At 42.1% G+C, this 22,056-nt stretch overlaps 2 protein-coding genes across 2 annotated transcripts; both read right to left on the bottom strand.

The window, feature by feature from the left end:
• Window positions 1–1,578: 1,578 nt before the first annotated feature.
• LOC115192402 (F-box/LRR-repeat protein 5) lies at window positions 1,579–15,351 on the bottom strand. The gene is made up of 11 exons (XM_029750874.1): window positions 15,192–15,351; window positions 13,755–13,970; window positions 11,687–11,782; window positions 10,629–10,821; window positions 9,959–10,141; window positions 9,695–9,820; window positions 9,347–9,495; window positions 7,282–7,364; window positions 6,446–7,165; window positions 6,138–6,286; window positions 1,579–3,251 (listed from the first exon to the last, which is right to left on the bottom strand). Exons 1-11 carry the CDS (start codon window positions 15,273–15,275, stop codon window positions 3,175–3,177), a joined length of 2,076 nt encoding a protein of 691 aa, XP_029606734.1. The 5' UTR covers window positions 15,276–15,351; the 3' UTR covers window positions 1,579–3,174.
• A 3,262-nt stretch (window positions 15,352–18,613) lies between these two features.
• On the bottom strand, window positions 18,614–21,618 carry LOC115192405 (tripartite motif-containing protein 16). Its single transcript, XM_029750879.1, has 7 exons — window positions 20,967–21,618; window positions 20,611–20,706; window positions 20,229–20,462; window positions 19,912–20,071; window positions 19,677–19,718; window positions 19,490–19,558; window positions 18,614–19,409 (listed from the first exon to the last, which is right to left on the bottom strand). The coding sequence occupies exons 1-7, from the start codon at window positions 21,558–21,560 to the stop codon at window positions 18,874–18,876; spliced, it is 1,731 nt and encodes a 576-aa protein (XP_029606739.1). The 5' UTR covers window positions 21,561–21,618; the 3' UTR covers window positions 18,614–18,873.
• Window positions 21,619–22,056: the final 438 nt, after the last annotated feature.

Raw genomic sequence — 22,056 nt, 5'->3', positions numbered from 1 at the left:
ACAATTCTCTGGTCTGATAAAACCAAGATTGAACCTTTTGGCCTGAATGCCAAGCGTCAAGTATGGAGGAAACCTGGCACCATCCCTATGGTGAAGCATGGTGGTGGCAGCATCATGCTGTGAGGATGTTTTTCAGCGGCAGGGACTAGAAGACTAGTAAGGAGAGGGAAAGATGAACAAAGTACAGAGAGATCCTTGATGAAAACCTGCTCCAGAGCGCTCAGGACCTCAGACTGGGGAGAAGGTTCACTTTCAACAGGACAACGACCTTAAGCACACCGCATAGACAACGCAGGAGTGACTTCGGGACAAGTCTCTGAATGTCCTTGAGTGGCCCAGAAAGAGCCCGGACTTGAAACCGATCAAACATCTCTGGAGAGACCTGAAAATAGGTGTGCAGCGACGCTCCCCATCCAACCTGACAGAGCTTGAGAGGATCTGCAGAGAAGAATGAGAGAAACTCCACAAATATAGGTGTGCCAAGCTGGGTAGCGTCATACCCAAGAACACTCAAGGCTGTAATCGCTGCCAAAAGTGCTTCAACAAAGTACTGAGTAAAAGGTCTGAATACTTACGTAAATGTGATATTTCAGTTTTTTTTTATACATTTGCAAAAATGTCTAAAAACCTGTTTTTTCCGTCTCATTATGGGATATTGTGTGTAGATTGAGGGGGGAAAAAACTATTTCATACATTTTAGAATAAGGCTGTAGCGTTACAAAATGAGGAAAAAGTCAATGGGTCTGAATACTTTCCGAATGCACTGTTTTCTTCTCCAGCCATTACCACATGCCCGTCCTCCCCATGTAACATGCCACCAACCTCCTGTGGTATGAATACATAGTTATTTTATACATTCCATATAGAGAGCGTGTCAAGATGTGGGCTAAGCAGACATTTTCCAGAGAACACACAAAAAACATAAAGCAAAGTACTTTGTAAATATGTTTCAATTTTTTATTTGTCAAAAAAACGTTTTTGCTTTGTCATTATGGGGTAGTGTGTGTAGACTGAGGTGGGGGAAACAATTTAATCCATTTTAGAATAAGGCAGGAACATAAAATGTGGAAAAAGTCAATGGGTCTGAATACTTTCCCACTGTATGTATGTATGTATGTATACTGGCCATATACCACAAACCCCAGAGTTGCCTTATTGCTATTATAAACTGGTAAGCAATGTAATTAGAGGCGTAAAAAAAAAAGACTATGGCTTTTAGCCAATCAGCATTCAGGGCTCAAACCACCCAGTTTATAATTAACTTTATAAACTGTGTGGTTCTAGTCCTGAATGCTGATTGGCTGATAGCTGTGGTATATCAGACCGTATACAACTGGTATGACAAAACATTTATATTTACTGTTCTAATTACGTTGGTAACCAGTTTATAACAGCAATAAGGCACCTCGGAGGTCTGTTGTATATACTACGGCTAAGGGCTGAATACAGGCACTCCGCATTGCATCGTGATAAACAGCCCTTAGCCGTGGTATATTGGCCATTTACCACACCTCTGTGCCTTATTGCTTAATTATATGAAATACTACTGTTTGAATCCTCTAACACATACAGCAACACTTTAAATCAAAGTTACTTTTATTGTTCTGCTTTTGAAATTGTACATAATCAATATAACTTCTCATGCAGATTGTTCGAACAGGCTACTTGTCTCCTGACAATGGATGTGCTATGTATAGCAATCACAGTGAGTTTCACAGATTAGGGGCTACTTTTCATATTGGCTCCATTTGGTCATTCTATATCTCAGATTGTTTACTAACCCTCTGCCCTGGGAGTGCTTATGTGAATGCGGTTGAATTTCACTGTCCTTACCATTGATTCAGTGGAGAACAGTGACAAAGGGAAAATACTTAAGTAAATATTAAATCAGAACAATCAAATGTTTCCAGCCACAAAGGAGAAAGATAAGGAGCATTGTGAATGACATTTTAAAGGTTGAAATCAGAGATATTGCATAAGTGTATTACCTGCAGCCAGAAACCACAATAGCTCTTTATTCCTGAAATGCCTGTACCCATCTGACACAATTCTACCAGTGAACTGACCACCAGGGTGACACACCCTGGCGACCTATATATTTTTTAATAATAGCCCATTATCTTTAAGGACTTACAATCAACAAAATAAAACCTAGACAATCAGGCTCCCATTGATTTTGTGCTTTTAGATTATAAGAAAACAATTATCCATGTCAAAATGCTTAGAATTGCAGGAAATTATCTTAACTGCAAAATGTTGTTTCAGCTCCATGCCAAATGTATAGAATAGCAAGAAATTAGCTTTAGAACTTTGCCAAGAGAATTTTTCACTCATTCTTTGGTCAGTGTATGTTTTTACACCGCTCAATGGTGGGTCGTGCCTCAAGACACCTGGGTCTCAAAGCAAAAAATATTAAAAATGAAATAAAAAGTGTTGGAACCCCTGATCTAACTCACATGGGTTGCCACTTGCCAGCATAAGAACCAGTCTTCACCATGAGTGGGCACACTACATGAAGGAACTCTACAATAGCGTTATCATACATTTCTGTTTTATTAATATACATAAAATTGTTAAGAGGACCACGACCATTTTAAACTTTGTTGAATGTGTGTGGTCTCTGGTAGTGAAATGTGCAGCTGTGTGTAATAATAAATAATTTAGTAGGTGCTTATTTTCCTACGAAGGGACCTCACATCACAACAGTGAATAATATGATGTTTCTGACTTCTCTATTTTCAATAAACCAAGTAAGACTACAGTAATCGCAAATTGGTGATCTAAAACAAGCAAGTAGGAGCAGAGGAAGTGGAACTAGTCAGAAACGACAGGATACCGGTTTTACAGAAACAAATACTAGGTGCTCACATATACCATCTGCTTTTTTGCAACTCAAACGTAAGTGTAAAACAAATCACCTTCTCAAAACCACAAAAATAAGGAACCAGAATTTACATTTGCAGATACGTCATCCAAACACCCATATACTTTATTTTCTAAATTAGTGTTTCCAAGAAATACAGATAGAAATGGCAATGTCAGAAATACTTTTTACTTAACATTTCATGTAGAAACTATCTGAAGTGACAAAATACAACAAATGGCATATTCCCAGGTGAGGATTAAAGTGCAGATGAGGGGGGGGATTCATTGAGAGTAAGGTTAGGTCAAAGGTCACTCTCCAGAGCGGCAGCACGCCCTGAAGCCACACTGCAGGTTCTGGCAGCCGCTGGCCGTATCAGCATGGGGACCTGCAGAGAGAGTCCACAGTCAGAACAGTCAATCACTCACTCATAGGCCATGTACTGATGTGCCCATTCGTTTTACCTTGCCGGTACACCGGCTGGGTGGAGTTTGCACTTTATGGCCAATGGAATGGTCTCAAATTCCAGTGGCATGGTCAAGTTAAAACCAGTGCACCTATTAACAGGAAATGTAACTCTTAAACCACTCTTCCGACTGGTTTAAAAACAATGTCAAAAGATACTGTTTACACAATGGAGTTAAACATTAAGTTGTGACACAACAGTAAATGTGTTCCGCCAACCAGCTACTTATAGGCCCACTTACCTTGCACCTCACAAGATCAGCAGGACTGTTACATAAGGAACTTACACTGGGAAATGTGCTGGACAGCCAGGTGAGGTTAGGTATGATTGCAATAACAGAGGGTTATCGAAGCACATTCATTATTAGTCTTGCCAGATAAGCCCCATAGAGAGATTCTTTAATCCTGCGACCAAATTCACAATTTTTTTGTCCATTAAAATAACATCAAATTGTATTTCTGATCAATTTGATGTTATTTTAAATGGACAAAACCATTTGCTTTTCTTTCAAAAACAAGGACATTTCTAAGTGACCCCAAACTTTTGAACGGTAGTGTGTCATTGAAAGCAAGTCTAAGAAGCTTATATTTTGTATTACCATATCATGTTTGTATGATCTCTATAGTTATGTACTTGAAAATGTATCAATTGTCCAATTCGGCATATTTGGGCAGACTTGATAGAAAATATTGTGCAGTATTGCAATGCTTCACTGGATCAGTCTGAAATTTTGTACACACAGTGCTGCCATCTGGTGGCCTATCCTCCTATATGATATTATGGCCTTTCTCTTGCATTTCAAAACACATGTTTTTTTGTTTGTATTATCTATTACCAGATATGTGTTAACCTGTTGGGGCTAGGGGGCAGTATTTACACGGCCGGATAAAAAAACGTGCCCGATTTAAACTGGTTACTACTCTTGCCCAGAAACGAGAATATGCATATAATTAGTAGATTTGGATAGAAAACACTAAAGTTTCTAAAACTGTTTGAATGGTGTCTGAGTATAACAGAACTCATATGGCAGGCCAAAACCTGATAAGATTCCATACAGGAAGTGCCCTGTCTGACAATTTGTTCTCCTTCTGTGGCATCTATCGAAAATACAGCATCTCTGCTGTAAAGTGACATTTTCTAAGGCTTCCATTGGCTCTCAGAAGGCACCAGAAAGTGGAATGATGTCTCTGCAGTCTCTGGGTGAAAAACAGCAGGAGTTTTTGTGAGTGGTCAGGCAGGGAAAAATGACACTGGAGATGCGCGTCCACGAGACGACTCCATGTTTTTCTTTCAGTCTTTGAATGAATACAAAGTCGCCCGGTTGGAATATTATCGCTATTTTACGAGAAAAATAGCATAAAAATTGATTTTAAACAGCGTTTGACATGCTTTGAAGTACGGTAATGGAATATTTTGAATTGTTTTGGTCACGAAATGCGCTCGCGCGTCACCCTTCGGATATTGACCTGAACGCACGAACAAAACGGAGCTATTTACATTTTAGTCATTTAGCAGACGCTCTTATCCAGAGCGACTTACAGTAGTGAATGCATACATTTCATTTCATTCATTTTTTTCCTGTGCTGGCCCCCCATGGGAATCGAACCCACAACCCTGGCGTTGCAAACACCATGCGTTGCAAACACCATGCTCTACCAACTGAGCTACAGGGATGGCCTATTTGATTATAACTATGGATTATTTGGAACCAAAACAACATTTGTTGTTGAAGTAGAAATCCTGGGAGTGCATTCTGACGAAGAACAGCAAAGGTAATCCAATTTTTCTTATAGTAAATCTGAGTTTGGTGAGGGCCAAACTTGGTGGGTGTCAAATTAGCTAGCCGTGATATCTACTCAGAATATTGCAAAATGTGCTTTCGCCGAAAAGCTATTTTAAAATCTGACACCGCGATTGCATAAAGGAGTTCTGTATGTATTTTGTGAACGTTAATCGTGAGTAATTTAGTAAATTCACCGGAAGTTTGTGGTGGGTATGGTAGTTCTGAACATCACATGCTAATGTAAAAAGCTGGTTTTGATATAAATATGAACTTGATTGAACAAAACATGCATGTATTGTATAACATGTCCTAGGAGTGTCATCTGATGAAGATCAAAGGTTAGTGCTGCATTTAGCTGTGGTTTTGGTTTTTGTGACATATATGCTTGCTTTGAAAATGGCTGTGTGATTATTTTTTGGCAGGGTACTCTCCTGACATAATCTAATGTTTTGCTTTCGCTGTAAAGCCTTTTTGAAATCGGACAATGTGGTTAGATTAACGAGAGTCTTGTCTTTAAAATGGTGTAAAATAGTCATATGTTTGAGAAATTGAAGTTATAGCATTTATGAGGCATTTGTATTTCGCGCCACGCGATTCCACTGGCTGTTGACTAGGTGGGACGCTTGCTTGCCCAGGGAGGTTAAATTCTCCTACAACTTCACATTTCCACAAACTTCAAAGTGTTTCCTTTAAAATGGTATCAAGAATATGCATATCCTTGCTTCAGGTCCTGAGCTACAGCCAGTTAGATATGTCATTTTAGACAAAAATTGAAAAAAAAAGGGTTACTCTACATAATCGTTAATAAGGCCACAATGGAAGTACGTTGTTAAACGTTGTTGTGTCATCCCCAATCAATTTAAATGCATTGTGTCCACATGTGGTCGTTTTGTAAAATAAATTACATTCAAGAAATGTATAAAATTGTGCATCACTCATATCCTTGTATGAATACGTTGCCTGATAAGAGGGTGTTTTCCCACAGTTTTCCCTAATATTGTGCATTTTGTGTGTGCGCGCGTTACCATTGATGTTGTCGCAGTAGTAGAAGTGTTCATCATTGAGGGCAGGACAGGCTGACACCAGCTCCTGTAGCCCCACCTCAGTGATGAGGAGACATCCAGACAGGTTCAGATGCTCCAGGAGAGGAAGACCTCCACGCTGAGACAGCGCCCTGAAACACACACGCGTAGAGTATATAATACACAATCATTTGAACCTACTCACAGTCAATATCAGTAACACAAAGAAAGATTTACACAATTTATCCACCGGTATAATACATATGCATGTTTGTCGTTTCTTTGAAGAGCAGCATCCCAAGCAGTTTTACCTCAAGCCCAGGTCTGTAACCCGATAGCATCCAGAGAGGCTGAGGAATCTCAGCGAGCGCCGAGCGTCTGACTGATCAGTTCTGTTGTAAAGCTCCAGGCACCGCTGGCCCCCAGAGGAGCATTTAGTCCAAAACTCTGCCCCTGCACTGCCCCTGGTGGTGTAAGACAAACACTGCAGCCCTCCATAAGTCCTCAGGGCCATCTCACCAGTGCAGCAGGTTGAATGGCCACAGCAGGCCTCCCCAAGCCCATACTGCTGCTGCCAGTAGGAGGTGCTATAGCTTGTCCTGAGGCCCCGCTTCCTACTCCTCCTGCAGCAACACGAACCTCCTGGCTTCGTCGCCACAAAGCCTTGCCCCTCAGGGGTAGACACTCCCCCGCGGCGGTTCCACTCTGCTGCATCCTCGATGTCAGCCAGCTCCGAAGGGTCCAGGACCCAGACCCTGGAGGGGCTGCTGCACCGTCTCCCCATATGCTGCTTGAAGATCAGGGCCTGCCGGCTGGCCCCCGTCAAACGGAGGCTCCGCTCGTCCAGCAGACTGATGGGAGGTGGGCTCTTCAGAAGCTTGGCTTGCCGGTCGGATCGTTTCTGAGAGCAGGTGAGCGATGCCAGGTACCCCAGACCAATGGACAGCTTCTTCAGGGTGTGGTCAGTGATCTTCTCACAGCCTGATAGGTCCAGGTGCTCAAGAGACAGACATGACCCCAGAGATGACCAACTGACAGAAAAGAAGTGAAGAGAAATCAAATCAATTAGGGGAGAAGAGAGACAAGTTCAATAGTTAATCATACCCTGTAGTCTTCAGCATAATTGGTCTGGCTATGGATGGCATACCTGTCAAAGGCGGAGTCTGTGACATCAGTCTGAGTGAGGTCCAGGTGGGTGAGATTAGGACAGAGACTAAGGATCTGACGCACCTGTGGCAGCAGACACACATACAGCACCAGTTAACGTTTGGACACAACTACTTATTCAAGGGTTTTCGTTTATTTTTACTATTTTCCACATTGTAGAATAATAGTGAAGACATCAAAACTATGAAATGACACATATGGAATCATGTAGTAAACAAAAAAGTTAAATCAAAATATATTTTATATTTGAGATTCTTCAAAGTAGCCACCCTTTGCCTTGAGAGCTTTGCACACTCTTGGCATTCTCTCAACCAGCTTCATAAGGTAGTCACCTGGAATACTTTTCCAACAGTCTTGAAGGAGTACCCACATATGCGGAGCACTTGTGGCTGCTTTTCCTTCACTCTGCGGTCCAACTCATCCCAAACCATCTCAATTGGGTTGAGGTCAGGTGATTGTGGAGGCCAGGTGAAATGATTAAAAACATTTTTTTTTACCTTTATTTAACTAGGCAAGTCAATTAAGAATTAAATAATATTTACAATGACGGCCTACCGGGGAACAGTGGGTTAACTGCTTGTTCAGGGGCAGAACGACAGATTTTTACCTCGTCAGCTCAGGGATTCAAACCAGCAACCTTTCGGTTACTGGCCCAACGCTCTAACCACTAGGCTACCTGCCGCCCCACCATGAATCTGATACAGCACTCCATCACTCTCCTTCTTGGTCAAATAGCCCTTATACAGCCTGGAAGTGTGTTGTGGGTAATTGTCCTGTTGAAAAACAAACGATGCTCCCACTAAGCACAAACCAGATGGGATGGCGTATTGCTGCAGAATGCTGTGGTAGCCATGCTGGTTAAGTGTGCATTGAATTCTAAATAAATCACAGACAGTGTCAACAGCAAAGCACCCCCACACCATCACACCTCCTCCATGCTTCATGCTGGGAACCACACATACGGAGATCATCCGTTCACCTACTCTGCGTCTCACAAAGACACAGCGGTTGGAACCAAAAATCTCACATTTGGACTCATCAGACCAAAGGACAGATTTCCACTAGTCTAATGTCCATTGCTCGTGTTTCTTGGCCCAAGAAAGTCTCTTCCTCTTATTGGTGTCTTTTAATAGTGGTTTCCTTGTAGCAATTTGACCATGAAAGCCTGATTCACACAAAAAATATATATAATAATAATTCACGCAGTCTCCTCAACAGTTGATGTTGAGATGTGTCTGTTACTTTAACTCTCTGAAGCATTTATTTTGGCTGCAATCTGAGGTGCAGTTAATTGCCGATTTTTGAGGCTGGTAATTCTAATGAACTTATCCTCTGCAGCAGAGGTAACTCTGGGTCTTCCTTTTCTGTGGAGGTCCTCATGAGAGTCAGTTTCATCGTAGCGCTTGATGGTATTTGCTACTGCACTTGAAGGATTGACTGACCATGTCTTAAAGTAATGGACTGTCATTTCTCTTTGCTTATTTGAGCTGTTCTTGCCATTATATGGACCCGGTCTTTTACCAAATAGGGCTATCTTCTGCATACCACGCCTAACCTTGTCACAACACAACTGATTAGCTCAAACGCATTATGAAAGAAATTCCACAAATTAACTTAAGGCAGACCTGTAAATTTAAATGCATTCCAGGTGACTACCACATGAAGCTGGTTGAGAGAATTCCAAGAGTGTGCAAAGCTGTCATCAAGGCAAATCGCAAATATAAAAAACATTTGTTTAACACTTTTTTGGTTACTACGTGATTCCATGCGTGTCATTTCATAGTTTTGATGTCTTCACTATTATTCTACAACATAGAAAATAGTCAAAAATAAAGAAAAACCCTGGGATGAGTAGGTGTCCAAATGTTTGACTGGTACTGTATACATACAGATCATTAACCTACACTCTGCCATGTAGAGCCTAGTCAGTCTGAAACATCCTTCATTCACACGCCAGCTTCTCTCATTACTTAGAGAATAGGAAGCTTTGTATTAGTAGCACTGCTTCATTGATGTTCTAGGCATATGATCATGAATATTCATACCATCTTACTGGAGACCGTAGAGCTGTAGGCCAGAACGATGGACCTGACAGAGGAACCCACAGCTGGCAGAAGGTTCTGGATCATTTCATTTAGTAATTTCTTCTCCCTCTGAGCTGAGCTTATAGCCAATGAGTCTTCACAAGTCTCATCTAAACAAGGGAGAAAATGGGTACACCAGAGATGAGGTAATAGGACAAGACATCCAGAAAAATCGCCCTAACAGTTCTTCCAAATCTGTAAACACTCGCTTCAATAAAGCTATGCATTTTCCCTGGATCAATCCTTTAGATGTACTGGCAAACACAGACTGACTGGGGTTGACACCGTTAGGAGGCTGAAAGAGCTCACCAGACTCATCCACATCTGCATCCTCATCCCACTCCTGGTAGGCCTTGCCCTCATCCTGCAGACTGTTCACCCACTCCTCATCCGGTTCCTGATTCAGATCAGCTGGGGGGCCGCGATAGTGATCCCCTGGGAAACAGACAGTGTCTTATTTCATTAAGAGGAAAAACAAGTGTCAAAATATTTTATTGGCAGCTTTTACAGTGTTGACTGCTTCACCATCAGTGAGGACAAAAATATAAAAGGTCAACACTGATATCTCTGTACCTCTGGCCCAGCGTACAGGGTAGAGGTGCCTCCACAGAGAGCCGGTCTTGGCCAGGTCGGACCAGGCTGAGGACACCTGGCCACAGTGACACAGGTCCTCAGGACCCAGGTAGGCGAACAGATGCAGCAGGATCTCTGTAGGTAGCTGGGAGATGTGGGTGGAGCACAGCTCTTTCTCTAGTTCTGAGGATTGATAACCAGAGTTATTTTTTTTTTTTTTTTTTTTAAATAGTCAGTGTAGTGTACAATACATACTGAACTCAAGTGCTTATGAAAGGTTACTTAAGTAATGCTTCTCTACAGTTCGGGGTAAAAAGACCTAAGAATAATTGCTAGACCACAGCAATAACACAGCAACAGAAGTGTGATTCAGCCGTCTGTAGAAATGTTTTTGGTAAGCATTACAGCCACACCTCGAAAAACATTTGGTTCTGGGAAATTTGGCCAACTCATTTCCTAATGTACTGACCACATCCGCCAATATAGCGTAGTTATGACTAAGCTGAAGTTGAGAAGTGTGTTGCTGAAGGAGATATTAGGTAAAGGGATTGCATGGTGATAGATGGCATATGGAGGAGGCTGTGTATACTGGGGAGAATAGAGAATCATAGCCGTCACCAAGATGTAGGTGTGCACTCTAGAGAAGGCAATAAAGGGGTCTGTGACTCACCGTCAGTCTTCTCGTGGTCAGCATACTTGAAGGCCTTGTGCAGCTCCTCTGCCTGGCTCCACAGACTGAGCCCCTTCAGCACTTCTGCTGCACAGTCCCATCGCTGCTGGCTACAGTGCTGTGCCATCACCTGCTTCTTGAGGTCTTTCAGCTCCTCATAGGTGAAGTACTGCATCAGCATGGGCTGGAACACCTGGAATAGACCCCATTACATAACACATATAAAGCAATCCATTATTACGAGCTAGACAGAAAGGCCAACAGTTGAAGAGAATATCTTATTTGCTGGTACTGTTATGATATGGAGGGAAGGTTACTGTTAGGACATAGTGCGTTTTGTCTATCCAGATTACACTTCCACACACTCCATTCACCCAGGAGGCAGCAGCAACCTTGTCCAGATGCTGAGTCTGGTTGATTAGCACATCATGTGCTGACAATTAGTGTGATCGTCAGTCAGTGTCCCAGTTTACATGCCTTGAGGCTGCTGGGTTCGTTTGGCGGCCAAGAGGCTTTTCGTTTGGTTTTGAGTCTAGTTTGGGCATGCCTGTTTGTAAGTTTCTGTTTTGTACGTTATTTTCGTTACTATCTGAACAACTAATAAATCGCTTGTGCTCGCCGACCCAAAGGAGTCAAGAGAGAGCTGGGCACATACTCTTTATTTCTCACAAATGCACACATTAATTCAGGTTACAGACCATGTAACTAGGCCTAGGACCACTAAAAGTGAGTGCAACAATATCCGTAGGCTAGTTATGGGTTTTGTGACAGTACCCATTCATGGACAGAACACTATATAACAAACATGTATTAATAATTGGTAACACTTTATTTGGATAGTCCATCTAGTAACCTAAACCTTTATCTTAAACTTCGCCCTTATTCTAACCCTAACAAGCAGTTGCTTATCAACAGATCCTTTTTTTTGATAGTATGACCATATGTAGAGGATCTACAGATGGACTGTCCAAATAAAGTGTGACCTAATCATTTACACAGTAGGTCCTACATCAGAATATCTCAAGTTAATTATTACAAATGACATGATTTAATCATACCTCTTCCTCCTCCTTCATGTGGGGTAAGAAGTCCTGTGTGAATGCCTCCAGTCGCTCTTTCAGTTGCCGGGCATAGTTCAGCTGCTCATACTCGCTCTGCAATTATACCGTAATCATGACATCATACACGACTGACTGTCATTCACTCCACTTAAATAAATGCCATCAATCCTCAGCTTCGGTCAAATCAAACCACACAATCGTAACAGTCAAACAATCAAGAGTGAACAGACCAATAAAATACTCTAACAAATACTTTCACTTGGAGGATAAGCAAATTATTAACAGGGGAAACTGAAAAATACCAGCTGTAACTTTTTTTCATCCAATATTCCATTGATGAATCTGCAGAGACTTAACCAAAAATTATTAGAATTGCATTTACAAACAATTAAACAAAGTTTTGTTTATCTGAGCTGAAATGAAAACATTTCCTGTCCTGGTTGAAGACCAAGTACAGATTACCAAATTCTGCTCTTACAAAGGAAATTCCACTGTTTAGTAAGAGCAGATTATGATTGGGACAGACTCAGACAAATGTTAAAATGTACACAATTGCGCCATTCAGGACAGGCCATTTCTTGTTTGTACATGGCTACATTTGTCTCAAAAAGCTCTGGAAACGGGTCACAGGAACAATTCTGCCTGGAACCAAAATAGGCCAGCAGTCTCTCTCTCAAAACAGCTTGTGGCATCTATAAACGGAGTCTCCCTGTAATGTTCACAGGCCCATGCTATTCGTGTCCTGCTTGGTGCTCCCTACAAGCTACAAAATACAGCTCCTCCTAACACCAAATATAGGCTACTGTATACAATCAGCATAACGAGGAGAGGCTATAAGGTCATTCCTGATCAGTAAAACGACTAACCAAAATCTAAAACTGACATTTTGCAGGTCAGGAAAGTCCATACAGGCTTTTCCAACATAATGCCAATAATTTAACAGATTCCCTTTTAAGGAATTGAGGCATAATTATTATTGTTCAATCATGTGTTGTGTTTAGAAACACCAGTTTCACTAATGTAAGGGGTGAAAAAAAAGAAAGGTAACAGGAAACCTAGCTGAGGAACGCTCAACTCCGTTGTCTTGTATCGAGGCGGAGATGAGTTTGGATAACTGTTCACGGGATTTGCTAGCAACATCTTTGAGCCACCATCAGTCGATTCTTGTAAAAATGTCAATTCTGAAAACACTTACCTGTACCTATGTTTGTCCAGTACAACTGCAGTCCTTCCACGGGGTGCTGAAATTCATACTTTTAATAAACCTTTAGCGGCTACAACCACCGACTTTTTCCTTGTTGCTCGTACTACGTAAGCTGAGATGCAATTGGGTCTGTGCTATCCCGAATCCATGGGACGTCCCTACCCCATTTAAGTTTTAAATGGTTAAGGTTAGGGGTTAAAGTTGGGATGTCCCAACCCTAAACCCTAAGGATCCCGGATAGTACGGACCAAATTGCATCTCAGCTTACGTCGTACAAGCAACGAGGAAAAGGTTGGTGGTTGCATTCGCTAAATGGAAGGACTGCAGCTGTACAGGACAAACAAAGGTACAGGTAAGTGTTTTCAGAATTGACATTTTTACAAGACTCGACTGATGGCGACCCAATATTGTTGCTAGTAAATCCCGCAACCAGTTATCAAAGCAAAACTCCGCCTCGATATAAGAGAACAGTGTTGAGCGTTTCTCAGTTACAGGAAACCAAGACCTTCCTTATCCAACAACATTTAACATTTACATTTAAGTCATTTAGCAGACGCTCTTATCCAGAGCGACTTACAAATTGGTGCATTCACCTATAATATCCAGTAGAACAACCACTTTACAATAGTGCATCTAAATCTTTTAAAGGGGGGGGGGGGGGTTAGAAGGATAACATGTTGTTGTTGTTAAAATGACATGTCTGAAGGCTGAATGACTACAGGGATAGGCTATCATTTCTGTGCAGACATGACTCAGTGACACACAACACAAAGCCCAAGGAGCAAGAGGGATTATTTGTGAGTCTTTTCATAAATGTTATGTTGGTGGCAGTACTTTTGCTGATATCATTAGTGGAGTCACCTTAACACTTCTCAGCCCTTTCTCAAACAGGGACAACATCTCTGACAGCTTGTTATCGGAGTGCACATTATACACAGTGCAGCTGCGCTGTTGCAACAGGCCGATGATATACTCGTTTTCAATCTGTTCGTGCATCTTGAACTCCTTGAAGGTGGCACACAGTGACTGAAGAAATGAGCGGAAGTCATTGTTGTTGGAGAAGTTGGTCTGTGACAGCTGTGGTATAAAGGAAATAAATAACATGTCAAAGTTTCTCAGATAGCAATAGCAGACCTGCACACAACCATAGCAACAGAACTGTGGACATGCCTGTATGAGTGGAACTAAGCCTCATTAACGTGACCTTAGGTATGCTCCCTCTAATTCTCCCATCTCTCTCAGCAGACCTGAGCCCTAGGACCATGGCTGTCTGGCTGTCCCCAGTCGGCATGGTCATACTCCGATCTAATTTCTGCTGTTCTGCCTGCGGCAATGGAACGCTGACATGTTCACTGGATGTGCTAACTTGTACCGGACCTGCTGCCCTCTCCCTCCACCGCATTTGCTGTCTCGACCTCTGAATGCTTGGAAATGAAAAGCCAACTGACATTTACTCCTGAGTTGCTGACATGTTGCACCCTCTATAACCACTGATAATTATTTGACGTCTTAAAGAACGATCTGCACTCTTATAATCTCCACACAGCACAGCCAGAAGAGGACTGGTCACCCCTTAAATCCTGGTTCCTCTAGTTTCTTCCTAGGTTCCTGCCTTTCTACGGAGTTTTTCCCAAGCCAGCGTGCTTCTACATTTGCATTGCTTGCTTACTCTTTGGGGGTTTAGGCTGGGTGTCTGTATAAGCACTTTGTGAGTTCTGCTGGCGTAAAGGGCTTTATAAATACATTTGATTGATTGATAAATGCCCGCAGAACCGTTCATTCCGCTGTTCATTGCTTGGATGGGCACAAAGTAGCTTGCTAGCATATATAAAAAATAAAAAAAGTAGCTTGCTAGCTAAGTTATGCATATATTTTGCTCATGCCAAGTTATGACGTTAGGTAAAGGGAAAACAATATTAACTAGCTAGCCACACTGTAACGGTTTAGCTAGCTAGCTAAGATATCGTGTTGCATAACTACAAAAGGGCTAGAAAACTTCAGACTCGTCTTCGGCAGCCACGTAACTAGCTATAACTAAAGTGTTTGATACCTACTAAATAGCCAAGTTATCTATCCTGTCTTTGCCTTGCTAGGTTAGCTTGCTAAGAAACTGGTTGAGACCTTTCCCAACTAGCCAACGACTGACATACTGTAGCTAACTACTATGCCAAAAACACACCCATTTCTCAGACCAGCTAACGTTAGCTAGCTAAACCACTGCGTTAGCAGCAAATACCAGGCAGCAGACGATAGCTAGCTTTTTGAGTAAATTCTCAATTCGCATTCCTCCATACACACCTTCTCGCAGTAAAGTCCTACCAACTGTTTCATTCGCCAATGTGGGCCAGTAAAAACATCCACCTCGTCGGGAAAAGGTGCCATCTTCACTCCATAAAAACTAGTCAGCACTAACGTTGCACGCTAGCTAACTGGTTAGCTTAGCATTGGTGAAGTCAGAATGGGCATGCGCACTCCACTGTTATGTGACAGAATCGGTGGCGTTGGAATTAGGAATTAGAATACACCGAACAAAAATATAAACGCAACATGTAAAGTGTTTGTCCCATGTTTCATGAGCTGAAAAAAATATCCAAGAAATGTTCCATACGCACATAAATCTTATCTCAAATGTTGTGCACATTTGTTTACATCTCTGTCAGTGAGCATTTCTCCTTTGCCAAAATAATCCATCCACTTGATAGGTGTGGCATTTCAAGAAATGTATTACAGAGCATGATCATTGCACAGGTGCACCATGTGCTGTAGACAGTAAAAGGCCACTCTAAAATGTGCAGTTTTGTCACACAACACAATGCCACAGATGTCTCAAGTTTTGAGAGAGCATGCAATTGGCATGCTAACTGCTGGAATGTTTGCCAGAGCTGTTGCAAGATAACTGAATGTTAATTTCTCTACCATAAACCACCTCCAACATCTGGCTAATCTGGGACCAGTCACCCTGACAGCAGATTAAACTGAGTTTGCGCAACCAAAGAATGTCTGTACCCACTGTCAGAAACCATCTAAGGAAAGCTCATCTGCATGATCATCACTCTCACCAGGGTCTTGACCTGACTGCAGTTCAGCATCATAACCAACTTCAGTGGTCAAATGCTCACCTTCAATGGCCACTGCATGCTGGAGAAGTTCTATTTGACATTTTAGTCATTTAGCAGATGCTCTTATCCAGAGCGACTTAAAATAGTGAATGCATACATTTCATACATTTTTTTGTTTCCATACTGGTCCCCTGTGGGAATCGAACCCACAACCCTGGCATTGCAAACACCATGCTCAACCAACTGAGCCACACGGGACTGTGTGTGCTAGCAAGCTACTTTGTGCCCATCCAAGCAATGAACAGCGGAATGAACGGTTCTGAGGGCATTTATCAATCAATCAAATGTATTTATAAAGCCCTTTACGCCAGCAGAACTCACAAAGTGCTTATACAGACACCCAGCCTAAACCCCCAAAGAGTAAGCAAGCAATGCAAGTGTAGAAGCACGCTGGCTTGGGAAAAACTCTGTAGAAAGGCAGGAACCTAGGAAGAAACTAGAGGAACCAGGATTTAAGGGGTGACCAGTCCTCTTCTGGCTGTGCTGTGTGGAGATTATAAGAGTACAGATCCAGATCGTTCTTTAAGACGTCAAATAATAATCAGTGGTTATAGAGGGTGCAACATGTCAGCAACTGAGGAGTAAATTAGTAAATGTCAGTTGGCTTTTCATTTCCAAGCATTCAGAGGTCGAGACAGCAAATGCGGTGGAGGGAGAGGGCAGCAGGTCCGGTACAAGTTAGCACATCCAGTGAACATGTCAGCGTTCCATTGCCGCAGGCAGTACAGCAGAAATTGGATCGGAGTATGACCATGCCGACTGGGGACAGCCAGACAGCCATGGTCCTAGGGCTCAGGTCCGCCGAGAGAGATGGGAGAATTAGAGGGAGCATACCTAAGGTGTGCTCTTCATAGATGAATCCCGGTTTCAACTGTACTGGACAGATGGCAGACAGCATGTATGGCATCTTGTGGGCAAGTGGTTTGCTGATGTCAACGTTGTGAACAGAGTGCCCCATGGTGCCGATGGGGTTATGGTATGCGCAGGCACAAGCTATGGACAACAAACACAATTGCATTTTATCAATTGCAATTTGAATGCACAGAGCTACCGTGACGAGATCCTGAGGCCCATTGTCATGCCATTCATCCGCCACCATCACCTCATCTTTCAGCATGATAATGCACAGCCCCATGTCGCAAGGATCTGTACACAATTCCTGGAAGCTGAAAATGTCCCAGTTCTTCCATGGCCTGCATACTCATCCAACATGTCACCCATTGAGCATGTTTGGGATGCTCTGAATCGACGTGTACGACAGTGTGTTTCGAGTTCCCGCCATATCCAGCAACTTTGCACAGCCATTGAAGATGAATGGGACCACATTCCAGAGGCCACAATCAACAGCCTGATCAACTCTATGCAAAGGAGATGTGTCGCGCTGCATGAGGCAAATGGTGGTCACACCAGATACTGACTGGTTTTCTGATCCACCCCCCTACCTTTTTTTTAATAGGATCTCTATGGCGTTGCCAAAGATGGGTGTTTTTGAAAACTCTGGTGTTGCTTTGATATAATTATTTTTCTGTTGTAGATAATTCCTCAGATCTTATGGATTTTGGAAATGAACTACACTGCATCGGACATTGGTATTTATTTCAATAAATCTTAGTTTCTAAGTTTGTGCTTTTTATTGGCAAAGAGTGTGCTGGACTGACTTACATTTGCGGCGGCAGGTAGCTTAGCGTTGGGCCAGTAACCAAAAGGTTGCTAGATCGAATCCCCAAGCTGACAAGGTAAAAATCTGTCGTTCTGCCCCAGAACAAGGCAGTTAACCCGCTGTTCCTAGGCCTTCATTGTAAATAAGAAATTGTTCTTAACTGACTTGCCTAGTTAAATTAAGGTTCAAATAAAACATGTAGTTTCTAATGTGGACCAGTAGGCGACAGTCCTCCCCAACTATTCAACTACTTGTGCAGGTGAGGTGATGGGCATTTTCATTTTACTGTATCCTCATGTACTACTAGTCTAGTTTGGTGAGGCATCTTAAGTTATTAATTCTCAGCAACTCTGTCTCACATTGGAAGGTACAGTATATCTGTTTTATAATAAATAAATACATAAATAAATAAGAAGATTTATAACCAATGTTGTATAGCCTGAGGACTAAATTCTCAAATATAAGCTTTTCTTTTTGAGCATTAACATTTACATTTACGTCATTTAGCAGACGCTCTTATCCAGAGCGACTTACAAATTGGTGCATTCACCTTATGATATCCAGTGGAACAACCACTTTACAATAGTACATCTGTATATATATTTTTTTGGGGGGGGGGGGGGGTTAGAAGGATTACTTTATCCTATCCCAGGTATTCCTTAAAGAGGTGGGGTTTCAGGTGTCTCTGGAAGGTGGTGATTGACTCCGCTGTCCTGGCATCGTGAGGGAGCTTGTTCCACCATTAGGGTGCCAGAGCAGCGAACAGTTTTGACTGGGCTGAGCGGGAACTGTGCTTCCGCAGAGGTAGGGAGGCGAGCAGGCCAGAGGTGGATGAACGCAGTGCCCTTCTTTGGGTGTAGGGACTGAAAGAAGGGCACTGCGTTCATCCACCTCTGTTGGGGATTATAAATATATTATATTAAAGAACATTGACACAGATATTACCATTCATTTATTTTTTATTCATTCTTGTATGCAATTGGTATACTTCCTTCTTACTCGTACAGCATATCATTTGTATAATTTGGTGTAAGTGATTGCCGTTAGAAGTGGGTGCCGTTTATAATCCCCAACAGACAAACCCCCATACTTCTTTTCAATGTAAAAAGAGGATTTCAAACTTCCTTGTTTGCTACACTGCACGTTCTGTCTAGACTTGCTTTCACAAAAGCATCATATTTTTATAATAAGCCATTTTCATTTATTTCATACGGCACAATTTCATCCCGGACTGTATTTTTATCCAGAAAACAGGATAGAGTGGTTGAGTGAATGTAGTTTGTACTCTATAGAGGAGGGTCATTGTGTCAGTAATGTTATAGAACGTTAGCGATCCAGCCTTGTGATCCAAGTAGAGCCCTATTTTCTTAGAGGGACGAAAAGGTAGTTGTTTAGTCTGTTTAGTATTCTCCCAAACACAGCGACCAAACACATCCAAACTCCAGGTCTGTTCATGAAAGTTTAAAATCCAATCAAAATTATCATTCCTAGGACACATCTTTCTGTTAATCCCCTTATATGCAACACCCATAATAACCTGTACTCCACTCCATTCAACTTCCCAGTAACAGCGGCCTGACAGAGCCTCTCTACACAGTACTACAGCATTGTTTACAAATCTCTCTGGGTGGTCAGGATAAGGCAGCGCCACATCCTTACATACAGCCTCTTTGTTGTCTTTGGAGAGAAGGAGGTTTTTATGTGCAGTGTTTAGGTCCAATGTGAGCTGGCAGGCATCTGATGGTAAGAAATCAGATATGATGAACCCGTACAAAAAGTATTGATCTGTCTGTCTGTTGTTTGTCTTCCATACTTACATTTCCAAAACTCCTCCCTTGTTGTTGGTACTTTACTCTCCACAAACGTTTCTTTTATTTGGGGTAGAGCTAGAGGGATACAGAAATAATGAACTAAAGACAGTAAATTATGTTGCATTAGTCTCAAGATAAGCTGTGATTGTACTGATGTAATTTTAGTGCAAATGTGTGGTGAAAATCGACTCACGTGGACTGGGCTTTGATGGCTGCAGAATATGAACATCCTGTACTGTGGAAACGGATATATTGGCCTAGTGAGTATAACAATATAATTGAGCCATTCTATATGGATTCAGGTATGTATACAGAAGTCTGTTTATTTGTTGTTTACTCAATTAAATGAAGGAAAACTATTGATTGGTCAGTGGAGATGGTTTGAGTGTAACAAGGGATTTGACAAGTTTGGTCTGTTTGTTGCAAACCTTTTTTAGAGATTTTTATGAAGGTCCCTTTGCAGATGTCCTCCAATCGCTGTTTCAGTTCGGCCACAGATTTCTTCACGCCTTCAAAAGACACTTGTTGGCTGACATTGATGCTGCATGAGTCTCCGCATTCAGGGAGGGCTAGGATTGATTGACAGCTCTAAAGACACAGACAGGCAATCTTAATATACAAGTTGGATCCTGACAAATTCAAAGTGAAACAAAGTACCAGAGGAATTCTGTGTGAATTTGGCAAACAAAATCATATTTTACTGAAGAGTCATCGTATCCAGGAGTCTTGATAGTGTCAATATTACCTGGAGGAAAATAATAGAATCTTTTGTTTTTGACAACTTCCCAAGCTCAGCATCTCTCCTCCTCAACTCTGCAATCTCCTTTTGCAACTGGTCAACCTGCTCCTCAGCCTGGCCCACAGCAGCATTCTCCTGTGATCTGATCAGTCTTTTCACATCAGAGTGACACTTCTCAACAGAGCGGATCATTTCATCAAAGACCTTGTCACTGTCTTCCACGGCTACCTGTGCTGAGTACTGTAGGGAGGCACACACAAATAGAGAGCGGGAGAGAGAGCAGCAGTCTTCCTTTGAAATCATACCTCTCATAGAGCTCTGAACTCAGATGATTGGTTGGAGAAGAGCTTCAGTTGTCAGAAGTTGAAGTTCTCTCATCAATACTCACTGTGAGAGACTCCATGGCCTGCTTCAACCGCAATAGCTCCTTCTCTTTCCTCTTGATTACTTGCTTGGATTTCTTGTGTGCCTCCTTCAGTTCTTTCTGTAGATCCAAAACTCTTATGAGTGAAAATGATATGGCATTTCATTGGAATGGTGCTTTAAACCTTGGGAGGTTAGGGCGGTGTTTTGTTTACTCTCTAGCTACTGTTTAATTGCTGTGTGGACTTCAGACTAAGTCCTATCTTTTTTATCACTGTGGATACTGACGCATAGGCTACAGTTTCAAATGTTTAATTCAGGACTTTTAATTTAAAAACAATTCATACAAAACATGTATAGAAGCAGTCTCAGAGAGCTTACCTGTTTTTCTGTGCTTTCAGCTACAGCTGAAACGGTTTCATGGCCTTTGTGTACACCCATCAAACACTCATAACAGATACAAAGTTGATCAGTACGGCAGTAAACCTCCAGCAGTTTGTCATGCTGGGAGCATATCTTCTCCTGAAGCTGTATGGAGGCTTCCTCAAGCCTGTGTCGTTTTCCTGGGTTTAGCTTGTCATGAAGCTTGAGGTGTGTTTCACAGTACGAGGCCAGGCACAGAAGACAAGACTTGATGGCTTTCTGCTTTCTCCCAGTACAGACGTCACACACAATATCCCCTGGTTCAGCATAACTAGGAACAGAAGGGTCAGCTTGGAGTTCTTCAGTCTTCTTCAGTCTTTCCACTACCTCTGCAAACATGGTATTTTTGTTCAGAGCAGGCCTTGTGGTGAATATCTGTCTACACTGAGGACAGCTGTAGACACCTGTCTGGTCATTTACACTCCAGTAGTCCTTTATACAGCCCATGCAGTAACTGTGTCCACAAGGAATGGTCACAGGCTCCTTCAGTAGATCCAGACAAATTGAACAAGTGAATTGTTCTTCACCGAATAATGAACAAGACTCGGCCATTTTAGAGATTGTGGCGGAGACTAATGTTTATCTTGTGTGTCAGGGCTGGTTCCGGTATAGTGCAACGATCTGAATTCCTATTCGTTCTCAAAAATGATATTTCCTGTTTTGTCTGCACAGCTGCTGAGGGGGTGTGGTACACACTCTAGTACAGTAGGTGGCAGCCAGTGGTGTAAAGCACTTAAGTAAAAATACTAAAGTACTACTAAGTCGTTTTTTGGTGTATCTGAACCCTACTATTTATATTTTTGACAACTTTTACTCCACTACATTCCTAAAGAAAATATGTACTTTTACTACTATACATTTTCCCTGACACCTAAAAGAACTAGTTGCATTTTGAATGCTTAGGCAGGACAGCAATATGGTCCAATTAATGCACCTATTAATATAACACGTTGTCATCGCTACTGCCTCTGATCTGGCGGACTCACTAAAGTCTGAATGTTGGAGCGTGCCCCTGTCTGTCCAGAAAAAAAGAAAATCATGCCATCTG

This window comes from Salmo trutta, chromosome 4 (genome assembly GCF_901001165.1).
Source record: "Salmo trutta chromosome 4, fSalTru1.1, whole genome shotgun sequence".
Classification (NCBI taxonomy): Eukaryota; Metazoa; Chordata; class Actinopteri; order Salmoniformes; family Salmonidae; genus Salmo; species Salmo trutta.
The sequence above is the reverse complement of the archived record's forward strand: the minus strand, read 5'-3'. Positions and strand labels throughout refer to the sequence as shown.